This window comes from Podarcis tiliguerta, assembly GCF_965153285.1.
Source record: "Podarcis tiliguerta genome assembly, chromosome: 10".
NCBI lineage: Eukaryota > Metazoa > Chordata > Lepidosauria > Squamata > Lacertidae > Podarcis > Podarcis tiliguerta.
In genome coordinates this window covers 27540584-27554977 of record NC_139543.1, presented here as the reverse complement: position 1 = coordinate 27554977, position 14394 = coordinate 27540584, and the positions used below count along the sequence as shown (strand labels likewise).

At 43.1% G+C, this 14394-nt stretch overlaps 1 protein-coding gene across 1 annotated transcript in view; it reads left to right on the top strand.

Moving 5' to 3' along the window:
• The window catches only part of LRIG3 (leucine rich repeats and immunoglobulin like domains 3), a 55817-nt gene extending 44287 nt beyond the window's left edge, over window positions 1–11530 (top strand). The window contains exons 13-19 of the mRNA XM_083399434.1: window positions 4105–4425; window positions 5478–5759; window positions 6603–7055; window positions 7269–7433; window positions 9115–9258; window positions 9384–9659; window positions 10138–11530. Of these exons, the coding sequence (XP_083255560.1) occupies window positions 4105–4425; window positions 5478–5759; window positions 6603–7055; window positions 7269–7433; window positions 9115–9258; window positions 9384–9659; window positions 10138–10385 (1889 nt within the window). The 3' untranslated portion in view covers window positions 10386–11530. The remainder of the gene's footprint in view (window positions 1–4104; window positions 4426–5477; window positions 5760–6602; window positions 7056–7268; window positions 7434–9114; window positions 9259–9383; window positions 9660–10137) is intronic.
• The last annotated feature ends 2864 nt before the right edge of the window (window positions 11531–14394 follow it).

Below are 14394 nucleotides of genomic sequence, written 5' to 3'. Positions count from 1 at the left end.
ACAATCAATTTTGTTTGGGCATAGTTTAATTTCTAAGAGAGTAGAAAGAGATTGGACCACAAAACAATGTGTAGGGCTGGGCAGTATCTGGTTTTCAGCATTGTTGATATATCACCAGCTAAACTTCACAATATACTGATATAGCACAGTGTCCGAAATAAGGATGGAATTATGCGGGTGGCGCTGTGGGTTAAACCACAGAGCCTAGGACTTGCCGATCAGAAGGTCGGCGATTCGAATCCCCACGACGGGGTGAGCTCCCGTTGCTTGATCCCTGCTCCTGCCAACCTAGCAGTTCGAAAGCATGTCAAAGTGCAAGTAGATAAATAGGTACCGCTCTGGTGGGAAGGTAAACGGCGTTTTCGTGCACTGCTCTGGTTCGCCAGAAGCAGCTTAGTCATGCTGGCCACATGACTTGGAAGCTGTACGCCGGCTCCCTCAGCCAATAAAGCGAGCTGAGCGCCGCAACCCCAGAGTCTGTCACGACTGGACCTAATGGTCAGGGGTCCCTTTACCTTTATTTGGGGACATTGGCTGTCTTTATGGTTTTTCTCAAGTTACGTTTTTGGCATCGCACACGCATCATGATTCGCGATATATCGCCAGGTCAAAAATTATGAAACGGGTATCCTAATATGGACTTCAAAGTGATTTCGGATGATATATCGCCCAGCCCTAATGATGTGAGCACTTTCCTCATTAGACCCTATTGGAGGACAGCTGCATCACCTTACTCACAGTGAGAATATTTTTGCATCTCTCGGTTCACAATGGAAGGGAGGGAGGTTGTCCAGCCCTGACAGCCAATGAAATGTGAGCATGTTTTAAAGAAGCAGGGAGCCTGTGGTTGTGGTTCGAGGACCCGACCCCCGTGGAAAAGAAATGAATAGACCAGGACACGTGATATATGTTTTATGGGCATGAAAAGGCCACAACTTTATTGATTACAGCAGTGAAAAGGTATTGGCTTAGGCATTGGATGTCCACCACAGGGGTTGAATCACCAGTAGGCGGAGCCTGTTGATGCTAATTCAACTATAGGCTCTCCCCTGATGCCACCGGGGGTCGTGCCATGGCCTCTCGCCAAGCAGGCATCGGACAGAATACACAACCGCCGGATTCCTTTAACGGAATACCCAAAATTGAAGGCGTAGGCGATGGCCACACCTAGCCTTCCAACACACCATGACACCATAATCCAATGCCTAACCTACCCACCAATACCACGAAAGTTGTGACGATTGCTACGAGGCAGGCGAAAAAACCAAATGGCCTAATGCCATGTGGAAAAACTCCTACCAGGCCCCCCGCCTAACCAGGGCAACCAACCTAAGGTCCATAGCAAGGTCGAGACCCTAAGCTAAAGGGAGTGGAGGGTGGGTGACTCTCGGCGGGACGAAGCGAAGTGAGGCCGGGAAGAGGGCTGGCGCGGTAACTTAAAGTTACCTGGGGCACGCCCCCTGCCGGCTCCCGATTGGGTGCCGGCCAGTGGAGGCGGGGCCCCAGCCAAGTAGACTGGAGAGCAGGGGGCGGCTGCCCCCTGCAAGGAGGCGGTGCCCGGGCTCCCGCCCACAACCACTCCCCTCCCTTCCAGGGGGGAGAGTCTTAACGGGAACTGACCAGAAAGAGCAAACAATCTGACATGCATTGTGGATTTTTGAGGGGTTAACTCTGGTTTATCTTTCTTACAGTGAAAAACACACCAGTGCTGAATAGCAGGGAGGTTCAGGTCTAGAATTTCTGTTATTTTTGTGCTGCTCATGAATGTGCTGCTCATTGAACCACTGTCAAAAGTGTTCTTTCATAGCCACAGTTAATGGCCATAGTTGGTGGCCCTAAGCAAACTTGGGCTGGAGTTTTGTACACAGTTAACACTGGCATTAAAAGAAAATGATTGATGAATGCATAACGGGCAGCAGAAATGCAGCTTTTGTAAAAAGAAAAACCTACCATGGCTTGCTCTGAAGAGCTGTAAAATATAACTAATGAAACTGTAGGTCCAAAAGCATAATTGACCCCATTATTAGAGATGGGAAATTAAGCCACAAAAAATCACTTCTACAAGAAAGAGACATGCTTTCAGCTGAACCAATGTTACAAGCATTCAGCTGGGAAGCACCGAAATGCAGTACATTGCAAATATATATGCTATAGCATCTTTGCAATACGGCTTCTTAATAACTTTTAAAATAAATCCCTCATGTCTAATTGAGAGAGTTACTGTATGAATTAAACTTTCTTTAAACTCCAAGAAATGGACAAAAATTTGGTTTCTTTAATGGACTAAACAAATTAATTGAATTGAATAAACACTTTTTGATCTCCATAGCCTAGTTATCACGTTAATGTTTCAGTGGGAAATGTTGCTTAAAAATATATTTTCAGTCAAGAAGAATTGTGCTCCTTAATTCTCAGATCTTGCAGCTGAATGACAGTAATTTAAATATTCATCCTTGCATTTATTAAAATGATTGCTCAGCAGGAGAAAAATACCACATGCCTTTCTAAATTTAATGAAAACAACTCTCTCTGTGTGTATGTGGTTTTAGAAGCTAATTCAACATGCCAGGTTAAAGTTCTGGGAAGAAAAGAAGACGAGGAAACAGAAACGGGGCATTTTAACAAAATGAAATTGTGTGCTTACCGGTTCCTTTGTCCTTATAATTCGAAATTGATGTAATTTGTACTTCTCCCAGCTATCAAAAGATGATAAATTTTAGACCTAAAGGCAATTTTTCAAAAAAAGAAGAAGGTGAAAATGAGATTTAAAATAGAAAATAATCTTGCTGATCCATTGTTGTGTATGATCATCATATGATTATGCAATAGAAATTGTCAGCTGGTATTCCCTGGGCCAAAGCTGCACAACCCAAAGTTGAAAAGGCAATATGGAAGTTGCTGCAATTATAAGCAATGAAATTTTACACCAGGCCAGGAACCTGACTTTAACATGCCACCTCTTACTCCCTTGACAGAGTGGCAAAGCCAATAGCCGACAAGCGGTGGAAACTGGCAGCACAATCTTAGGCTATTTAGAAACAAGCTCTGTTGAGTTCAGTAGGACTCAGCTGCCAGATAAATGCATAGAGAATTGCAGTTGGAATGTACTTCTGCTTCATGAGTGAAATGCTAAACATTAGTTGATTGGTCAAAATGTTATAGTGTTCAGAGTACAACAATTTCCCAATGGGATTCAGTAGAGCCCTGTTTATCTTCTCTTAGCCCCACCTACCCCCAACCACATGCGAAAGCAGCATGGCCAAACATCAGAGGGAATGGGAGGCCTGGGCTGGCTTGCCCCAGCCAATCCAGCAACGTCCTCTTTCTGTAGACAAGAAAGAGAGGATCCATTTGTGTATGTGTGATGCTTCCTTATTTGGGAAAGGATAGTGCCTTTGATGGACACAGTTTCTGAGATGAACTCAAGTAAATGCAAAGTTACTCTGTAGACCTGAGATGGAGAGCTAGTGTTCCACCAGATGCTGTTGGCCGGCGTTTGTCCGCAGACAGCTTTCTGGGTCATGTGGCCAGCATGACTAAACTGCTTCTGGCGCAACGGAACACCGTGACAGAAGCTAGAGCACACGGAAACACCATTTATCTTCTCACCACAGTGGTACCTATTTATCTACTTGCACTGGTGTGCTTTCGAACTGCTAGGTTGGCAGAAGCTGGGACAGAGCAACGGGAGCTCACCTTGTTGCGGGGATTCGACTGCCAACCTTCCGACTGGCAAGCCCAAGAGGCTCAGTGGTTTAGTGACACCTGCTTCCCCAGCTATTGGCAAAAGAACCTCCCTCAAGAGTACAATTTAGAACAGGGATGGGGGACCCTGTGGCCCTGCAGATGATGTTGGATTGCAACTCCCATCAGGCCCCAGCCACCGTAGCAAATGGTCAGGGATGATGGGAGTTGGAGTCAAAGGTTCGCCATCCATGATTTAGACTGCTGATTGAAAATCTGCATAATATCTCTTTTAAGTACTTGATTCTTCCAAACCTATAATTAAAGGTCTGGTCTGGTCTCTCACTTTCGTCTCCGACAAGAAATCACATGAGCTTATTGCAATTTGTTCCCCACCCCCCTTTGCTCTTATATTCACAGATGATTTTCCGAAGCCACAGATAACTGTACAGCCTGAAACTCAGTCAGCAATCAAAGGTTCCAATTTAAGTTTTATATGTTCAGCTGCCAGCAGCAGCGATTCCCCGATGACTTTTGCTTGGAAGAAGGACAATGAATTGCTGCATGATGCTGAAATGGAGAATTACGCACATCTCAGGGCACAGGGCGGCGAAGTGATGGAATATACCACCATTCTTAGGCTGCGCAATGTGGAATTCAGCAACGAGGGGAAATATCAGTGTGTTATTTCAAATCACTTTGGCTCATCCTACTCTGTCAAAGCTAAACTCACAGTGAACAGTAAGCATCTTGAGATTACCTATATATTAAACAAAAATCATATGATATGTAATCCAAAAGGCATCACCCGAAATATTTGGATACTGAAAGTTGAGATACTGTTGGCTGCCTTCTCTGGACACACGGGGAACAAATGTGAAAGCACGTTATATTTGAATGTACCAAAACCATATATATAAATATCTGGGATTCAATAGGTTATATCCAACAAAGTTGTCCCAGAATTAACCTTGGATTGAAATGTGAGTGAATACGGTCTGTCTAAAATAAGATTAATTCATATATATGTTTTCCCGAGCTGTGTACGTCACAACCTGTTAAACCTCATTTGATTCTTTAGAAATTATTTATATAAAGTAGACTGCATTTGGTTCATCAAAGATTCAAAGAATTGCCATCCAAGATACACCCAGTTAAAGAGACCATTCAGTCAAATATTCAAGTAAAATGAAATACAGTATCATGGGAAAGAAATTCACACAACTCACACTCCCAGAATTAATGTGTAAACCAGGAGGCCCCAATCATTCAAAATATGCACATCTACAAATTTGGTGGTGCCTTTCTCAAATCACAGTATGAATGCAAAATGTACATATCAGCAGGAATTGCATACAGATTTTCATGCAGACAATTTTTTTATTAAAAAAAAAATCTGATGAAGAAACAAGGCACACCGAGAGAAACTGATATTGACAGGTTCATCTATCCCCAAATAAACTAGAGAATCAGCAACGGAATTGATAGCATAGCAAGCAGCCACTTCGTAATGTTATGCTGCTAGTGCCTGGGATGAGGAAATGATTGCCCTGTATGTGCTTCCCTGAAATCAGTCCTTATTTCAAAAGCAGCTTGCAGATGTTTCCTTCGGAGTTGGGCATTAAAAAATCTAGACCTAGTTGAGCTGTTAGAGAGCAGGGGAAACAATTGTCCATGAATCGATGGTGACACCGATTCCACTTACATTGTATGGCCATACTGAAAACTGTGGTCTACACTATCTAATAAGAAAACTCACGTGTATATTTTTGCATCTTTTGTGTTTTTTGTAGTGCTTCCTTCATTTACCAAGATGCCCATGGACCTCACCATCCGTGCAGGGGCGATGGCACGGCTGGAATGTGCTGCAGTCGGCCACCCGGTGCCCCAGATCGCTTGGCAGAAAGATGGCGGCACTGACTTTCCCGCAGCACGTAAGAGACGCATGCATGTGATGCCTGAGGACGATGTCTTCTTTATAGTGGATGTCAAAATTGAAGATACTGGTGTCTACAGCTGCACAGCTCAGAACACTGCTGGGAGCATCTCTGCTAATGCAACATTAACAGTGTTAGGTAAGATAAAATGTGATTGCCAACTGAACACTGGGGGTGCCCCTTTGTCTTTGCTTGCTGATAACATGATTAAAGCTTTAGAGATATTTTTGGACTTGGACTCAAATATCCCTAGTGCTGCAAGATTGTCACAAGAGCGCCTGGACTAAAATTGTCTTATCAAAAACTTCACTCTTGTGGTTTATCATCACAACAGCTACTCACTTTGGGTTTTAGTAAAGCAAACAGTCTAATTTGTCAGCGCCTAAATGATATCGAGCGTCAGAACAACCTGGCCACTGTAAGGAAATTTTGCCCATTGTATGACTATTTTCCACCTTCCCATTTCAACTCTCTGGCACCCCATCTGCATAACCTAGCAATTCTAAAATATAGACACGTTTTTACTCTCTCAAGATTGAATGTATTGCCCTTGGCTGTACTTGAGGGACGATTTCAACAGATTCCACACAAAAAACGCTTATGTCCTTGCAGAGATGGCAGTACCAAATCAGTGGCGCATGCCCTTCTGGCTTGCACTCTTTATAAAGACTTGAGGAATGAGATTATCACCCCTCTTTTATTGTCCATTCTGGGTCACCCAACCACTGCCACAGTGTCCTTTCTCTTGGCAGATGAAGATGAGCAGGTGACAGCAAAGCTTACAAGGTTTTTAGCTGGGGCAATCAGAATAAGATCCACTATTTGACTATTGATTCAAAACCCTAAAATGTATTTTATACAATTGACTTTTTCTTTCTATTCTTTGTATATCATACTGTTATTTTTTGCTGATGGCTGACGCAAATAAAGATTCATTCTTGGTAACATTCATATATTTGCTGCTCCCCCTCTTTCCTTCAGAAACACCCTCGTTTTTGAGGCCTTTGCTGGACCGGACGGTGACGAAAGGGGAAACGGCCGTCTTGCAGTGCATCGCCGGTGGTAGCCCCCCTCCTCGGCTTAACTGGACCAAAGACGACAGCACTCTGAAGGTGACGGAGAGGCATTTCTTTGCAGCAGGAAACCAGTTGCTCATCATTGTGGACACAGACTTCGAAGACGCTGGGAAGTACACGTGCGAAATGTCTAATACTCTTGGGACAGAGAGAGGCAACATCCGCCTCAGCGTAATTCCCACGCCAACCTGTGACTCTCCTCAGAACGCTGCCCCGTCTTTGGACGATGATGGATGGGCCACTGTGGGCGTTGTGATCATAGCTGTGGTGTGCTGCGTGGTGGGCACTTCCCTCGTGTGGGTGGTCATCATATACCACACAAGAAGGAGAAATGAAGATTGCAGCATCACAAACACAGGTGTGTAAACTGAAACTTGGCACCGGAAGAGCAGAGCTGAAATATGTTTGTGGTTAACCTACAGAGGTTTTTCTTCCAGGCTTATTTGTGTCTCTTGACTCTGATTCAGAAGAGCGAATAGCTTTTCAAATACATCCCTCTGTTGCTCATTAGCCTTAAAATGCGGCAAAGAATCTTGATGCTGATAGCTCCGTGTGTTTGCTTAAATCGCAGATGAGACAAATCTGCCTGCTGATATTCCAAGCTATCTGTCATCCCAGGGAACTCTAGCTGAAAGGCAAGATGGATATGGGTCATTGGAGAATGGAAGTCAACATCATTTTGTATCTTCATCCTCATCCATGGGAGGATATTTCTTACAACAAAGAGACAGCAGCGGTAAGCATTCAAAATGTTGAAGTGTATCATCCGAAAGCTAGAGATCCAATCACTATTGTCCTTAATTCATAGAGGGTAGCTTCTTCGACAGATAGACTCTGTTGATGAGAAAATTGTCAACAATGGCTATGGTCCCTTAAAGGGTATTGGGATATCAAAACACTTGCCATCTTTTAGCATTTAGATCATCGGTGTATACAGATGCAAATTCATACGTTTTTATCCTGCTGGGGAGTGCTTCGAGGAAATGGCTTGGAGATTTTTCTTGTGCATTTTCTTTCATTTTATTTTCCACCTGGAGCCAAGCTTTTCAATCACTGGCCAAGGACATCAATACAGTAGTGATCCGAATGCTACCAAGCGTCTTCAGCAAGAGAGTCAGCTGAGACGTTTCTGTCTTGACAGGATAAGTTCAGTTTTTCCCCATTCCCCAGCATCATGCAGAGGTTATTTTGTTCCAAGTACTTTCCCAAGTCTTCCATATCCAGAAGGCAAAGTCTGTATCCACTGGTTCTTTCTGTGAGATGCAACAGAAGGACTTGGTGTGGCAGCCATATTTTGTGCCCTACTTAACGCTCTAGATCAGAGGTGGGGAGACTGGGGCCCCCCAGGGGCATCTGAAGGCAACCCTGTGTAGGGAAGTTTTTTAATGTTTAATGCTTTATCATGTTTTTAATATTCGGTTGGGAGCTGCCCAGAGTGGCCAGGGAAACCCAGCCAGATGGGCAGGGTATAAACAATACAGTCGTACCTTGTTTTGCAGCCGGGATCCGTTCCGGAGCCCTGGCTGCTAGCCAAAAACGATGCAGGGCAAAGCGCCACATCTGTGCTTACGCATGGAGTGGTTTGCGCTTCTGCGCATGCGCAAACCGCAATTTAGAGCTTCTGCACATGTGCGAGTGGCAAACCTGGAAGTGACCCATTCTGGTACGTCCGGGTTTGCTGCAGACATTCACTGGAATGGATGCTAGACAAGGTGGATGTTTGCAGAGGTATTACTGTAAATAATAATAATAATAATAATTATTATTATTATTATTATTATTATTATTATTATTATTATTATCTTGCAACTCCCATCAGCCTCATGATCAGAGATTATGTGACAACAGCTTGTGGGCCACAAATTCCCCACCCTTCTTCTAGCTCTCGCTGTTGAGGAAATCTTGTGCCAGAATAAGTGCACCTAACTTGACAAGGGACATTATCACAGTGACCCTGGCAATGACTGTGATCTAGAGGGCTGAACAGCCAGTTCTTTGTAAGGAATGTTGTTAGGAGATCCTCTCCGCCACCACCCTGCCCAAGCAGCAGCTTTTCCACACCTTTGACAAGCTACTTCTAGAATTTAGGGGCATTTTTACAGAAAGCTGAGATGTCCCACAGCGTGGTCAGTGCCACACGATCTAAATAGACTCTGTGGAACTGGATGTTAAGGGTGCACAACTCTTAATACTGGAAACCACTAACTCTGAAAAAATCTTATTAAGTTCTCAAATTAGTATGATATCTGGGACCTTTGGGTGAAGGGTGGACTCTAAATACACCTAATAAAGAAATAAATGAGTACCTCAAAATAATATTACTTTGAAATCAATAAAAAATGATAATATGTGTTCATATATGACAGTTAAAGTGAAAATAAAGGGATCCTGACCTATACACCATTTCTCTTTTGAAGGAATTTGTCATACAGATAACTGCAGTGAAAATGACTTGGAAGCTGTAACAGATCCATTCTTATGTCATTATCTGGGAACTTCAGGAAGTATATATATGAAAAGCAATATATGTGGCCCAGATATGTTTGATGTATACCATGCAGGTAATCTTCATTCCATATGTATATATAAAATAGTTTGCTGCATTTCATTGTCTCTTTTTGAAGGTTCTCTTTTGCTTAGCGAAGCTAACCCAACCTTGTTTTTTTGCTTATGGTGTTTGTTTAAGGCTGCAATCCAGAGCAAAGGACTGTGTGTGCGGACCTGTATGACTCAAGCTGCTTGAAGGAAAAGGAATGCTACCCCTATCCCCACCCGCCTGAAGATCCTTTTGACCAGTATATCAGCATTTCTGGAATACACCCTCCAAGTAGTAAATTGCTCCCCTCTGCTTACACTCAGCGTGAAGACAGTGGAACAAGAAGCTTGCATCTGAATTTGGATGCATGTGAATTTAGCAGAAATCAAGAGCTGCCTCCTCTTACTACAAGCGGCACTTTCATGGGTATGCTTTCAGTGGTTAAAATAGCTTTGAAAAAGCAAGTAAATGTGAACCATGGGCATGCAGTCTCCATTATTAGTGTATTTTTGGTCTTTGTGGAAGCCGCCCAGAGTGGCTGGGGAAACCCAGCCAGATGGGCGGGGTGCAAATAATAAATTATTAAATTATTATTATTTTTTCAACATTGGGTTGGGAAATTCAGCATTCAGCACCCATTTGCACACAGAATTCCCCGACCAGCTGGCAATAGTGTTGAGTGAAAATCTGCAGCCACATGTATACCGCCTCTGGCTAAACTCAGGGAGTTGACTATTTTAAAAATGCATCTTGTTACTAACTTCAACATTTAACTGTGTCAAAAGGCAGAGGTAGAAAGGTGAATCTGATTTAAGAACATTTCACTGGTCTGTGGGGTGGCCTTTTGTCCCTTCTTAATGGAGAGCACTTGACAAACATATTTTCTCTCTTGTGTGTCTTTCAGGAACGTTTGGGAAACCTATATGGAGACACCAGCTTGATTCCTTCTCAAGTTGTAGGCAGCCTTCAATTTGGCAGCCAAGAGCTTCTCAAAATCATCCTCGTGAATCATTGAATTTTGACTCAGAGTCTGAGGATGATAACAGAAAAGACCGGACGTTTCATGAAGGGGACAGTGGCAATTGTATATACGGACAGGCTGCTGAAAATTTTAGGACTCCTGCTTTTCGGTTCTCTGAGTTGGATACATAGCTCCCCCTCTACCCTGCAAGCTGATTTATGAACCAAAGAAATATACTACCTCAAAGTGGACATTATTTAAAAAAGGAGAGGAAAGAAGACACTCCATACTTGTTTTTTATTAGGGCTATGATTCAAAAAGAAAGAAAGAAATACATTTTTTTTATACAGATGCAGTTTTATTGCCAAAACATTATACATTTTTATGCAGATTATACATTCCTTATAGAATATATTTCTAATAATTTTATAGCTTTGTTTTAACTGAATGGTACCTTTTTGTAAATTAACGGTGTGAATAATAACTATGCATTTGTTACTAAGACAGATTTCATTTTGTTGAAATGGGTGCTAAAGTGTTCTAAAGGAATACCAACATATGTACATGTTTTGTTTCCAAGGGTGTTTGTGTGTGTGTGTGTGTGTGTGTGTGTGTGTGTGCATTTAATGGTCATTCCAAAGTTATAAGCAGGTAAAACGGTCATATTTCCATATCACTTTTTAATACATTGGGCTGCCTTGTGCACTTGAAGCACTGTAATAAAAAGAAATATACAGCCGGCTTTTTATGTCCAGAGAAATGAAAAAGTCGTTTCCCTCCTCCAACCATCTTTTCACCAATTTGTCTGCACTACAGTGCATAAGCGCCCATAGCAGAATATTTGGCATCTGAACAAAGGCACTTGTAAGTCTCCTTTTCCAGATAGCGTTCATTATTTTACTTGAGCGGCTACTTGTGATTTAGGCAGCTTCGCCAATGTGCATCACAGTTCTGCAGAGCGAAATGAGCAACAGCATATTCAAACCCACCATACATTGGCCTAATTCCAAGTTGTATGTAGAGCTTTGCACATGGAAAGGAACAGCCCATCCACATGCGATGCGTTCCTTAAGGCAGACATGTTTGATTTGTATGAATCTTTGATTGCGTGCCACTGGAAAACATTCCCCAATGAATATTAGTTAATCATTTTATGCTTGTTATTTTACCATTTCAGTTTCCCAAACAAAATCATCTCTAAAAATGTAGCAATGTCCAATTATTATTTTTTTTGCCAAAGATCGAAAACTAGTTTTAAACCCTGTTTATCAAGTCATTCAACAGTCTGTTAAGCCTGCTTTATGAAAGCATACCCCAATAAAGTATTTTCATAACACTTTCAGAAGGTTACCTGCCTAGGAACAGAACAAAGCTTACAGCTGATGAAGTCTTCTAATTGTAAAGAAGTAACTGGGAACATTACTTCTTATGTATCCTCACTCGAAAACAGCAAAAGGCACCCTGCTCTGTTTGAGCCAAAACACTCTGATGGGCAAATTACTTGTGGTGGGGCTACACTGCACATATCCAAACACTTTTGCCATCAGTCACTGTCAGTTCAGACTCCAAAGCTGTACAGTGGTACCTCTGGTTACGGATTTAATTCGTTTTGGGGTGCCGTGTGCACTCCTAAAAATCCATAACTAGAGGCGCCACTTCTGCACATGGTGCTATAGAGCGCTTCTGCACATGTGCGATGGGCAAAACCCAGAAGTATACCCGTAACTCAAACCTGGAGGTTACGCAACACAAGGTACCACTGTATATAGGAAGTGAGACTGTTTTGCCCTGTTGTACTTACCTTAACACTTGCTTATGTTGAATCGCATTTGCCATTTCAATGCTTCCCAGTTTGGGAAGACCCAGAACAGTTTTGATGTCCACAGTGCATTCCAGGTTACAAGTTAAAAATCACAGGTCCCAATACCTTTGGGGAAAGTACCTTTCAACAAACCAAAAGGGCAAAAGCACAGGGTTTTGATGGTCAGCTGGTCCCTTTTGGTAGGGAGCTGCGTCTTTACTTGTCCCCCATTGAGATCATGCAGGACAGGTGAGCATGGTTTGGCCTAAGCAACCTCATGGACCAAACGAGGCCTTCATTTGGCCTGCAGGCCAGAGATTCCTCAGTGCTACTATAGAGACTAAGCTACTTCCTACATCCACTGACTAGCATTGTTGCCTTCCTCTGAACCTTTTACGATTTGTCTATATCCTTCTTAAAATGCTGTGACCAGAACCTTACGCAGTATTCCAGACAAGGTCTGGCTAGAACGATTACTTTTTGAGTCTTGGAAACGATGGTTCTGTTAATGCAGCCTAAAATTGTGTTTTGCAGCCGCATTAACACTGCTGGCATGATCATCCTGAGACTGACTACAAGCTCAAGGTTCTTTGCTCATATAGCACTGTCATGCCAGATATCCCACATCCTATGCCTGTGGATTTGACCACCCGCACCCCTCCACGCACTCAGTATATTGGTAAAATAAATGTGTATAATGCTGTAAAGGTAAAGGACCCCCAACAATTAAGTCCAGTCGCAAACTACTCTAGGGTTGCGGCGCTCATCTTGCTTTACTGGCTGAGGGAGCCGATGTTTGTCTGCAGACAGTTTTTCTGGGTCATGTGACCAGCATGACTAAGCCGCTTCTGGCGAACCAGAGCAGCGTACGGAAACGCCGTTTACCTTCCCGCCAGAGCGGTACCTATTTATCTACTTGCACTTTGACATGCTTTTGAACTGCTAGGCTGGCAGGACGAGGGACAGAGCAACGAGAGCTCACCCTGTTGCGGGGATTCGAACCTCCGAACTTCTGATCAGCATATCCTAGGATCAGTGGTTTATACCACAGTGCCACCCGCGTCTCTGTGTATAATGTGTTAAGGGGGACTCAAATATTTTTCAGGGTGTGTGGTATGATTTTCATCACCTCCAAATATGCACACAGTAGAGGGCTTACTTGAAAACGTTCTCTACTCTCCCTGCATGTGCTAAGTTTATATATTACAGAGAAGCCATTGTATTTGCAGCCCTATATTAAGTCGAGGTTATCCCTGTATTTCCTGGCAACCTAGCAGTTCGAAAGCACGTCAAAGTGCAAGTAGATAAATAGGTACCGCTCCGGCGGGAAGGTAAACGGCATTTCCGTGCGCTGCTCTGGTTCGCCAGAAGCGGTTTAGTCATGCTGGCCACATGACCTGGAAGCTGTACGCCGGCTCCCTCGGCCAATAAAGCGAGATGAGCACACAACCCCAGAGTTGGCCACGACTGGACCTAATGGTCAGGGGTCCCTTTACCTTTTTATCCATGTATTACTCTAAAGTAAAGTAGGGGTGGCTAACCTGTGGCCTCCAGATACTGCTGAACTACAATTTTCGACCATTGACCATGGTAGCTGCAGTTGATAGGAATTGGAGGCCAACTTATGGAGGAAGCACATAATTCCCTATTGTCTTAAAAATACACATTTAAGTATTCTTCAGTTAAATGGTACAATTCATCTAGACCAGGTTTAAAGTGGGGGAACCCTGCAACCACGCCATTTTTAAGCAAGAATGGTGGGAGTGGTAAGAAATGTATTTCAAGGTATTGAAAGCCTAATTTACCCTCCCCCATCTGTTTTCATTACTTGAGGGCTCCTGAAAGTTGTGAATCCTCATCTCAACAATCTGCTTAGACCCATGTGGCTCCCTGTAGGCTAATATTATGAGTCTCTTTTTAAAAAATATATTAAAAAATCCCTTCACTTTGAAGGTGCAAATTTATATAGTTGTCAGACTTTTTAAAGCTTAATTGAAAGCAGCTGTTGGAACAGAACTCTGTAGGCTGCATCTTTCAGAGAGTAAGTCTGGAGCAAAAGGTCCTTTCCCCTCCCCATTGCCCCTCCCAGTGAAGTCAAAGCGCTCTCTTTTTCTCCCCATCCAGGAACCTGGCATCCAGATTGCAGTGTAATTTCCCTCTTTAATTTCAGCCCTAGCATTGGAGACAGGAAGCTAATCCATCTTCAGTCACCGGTGGTCTAACTGTACAGAATGGATTTTTCATGCTTTTGTTTATCAAATTGCCAGGTTTTCTGACTGTTATTGTTAATTTGTCTTCATTGTTGCCAGATGTGGTTATGTGGTGGCAGACACTGATATCAGCATTTGGGGATAATTAACGGTGTTTTGAAAGAAATTAATTTTTCCAGGGTTAGACAC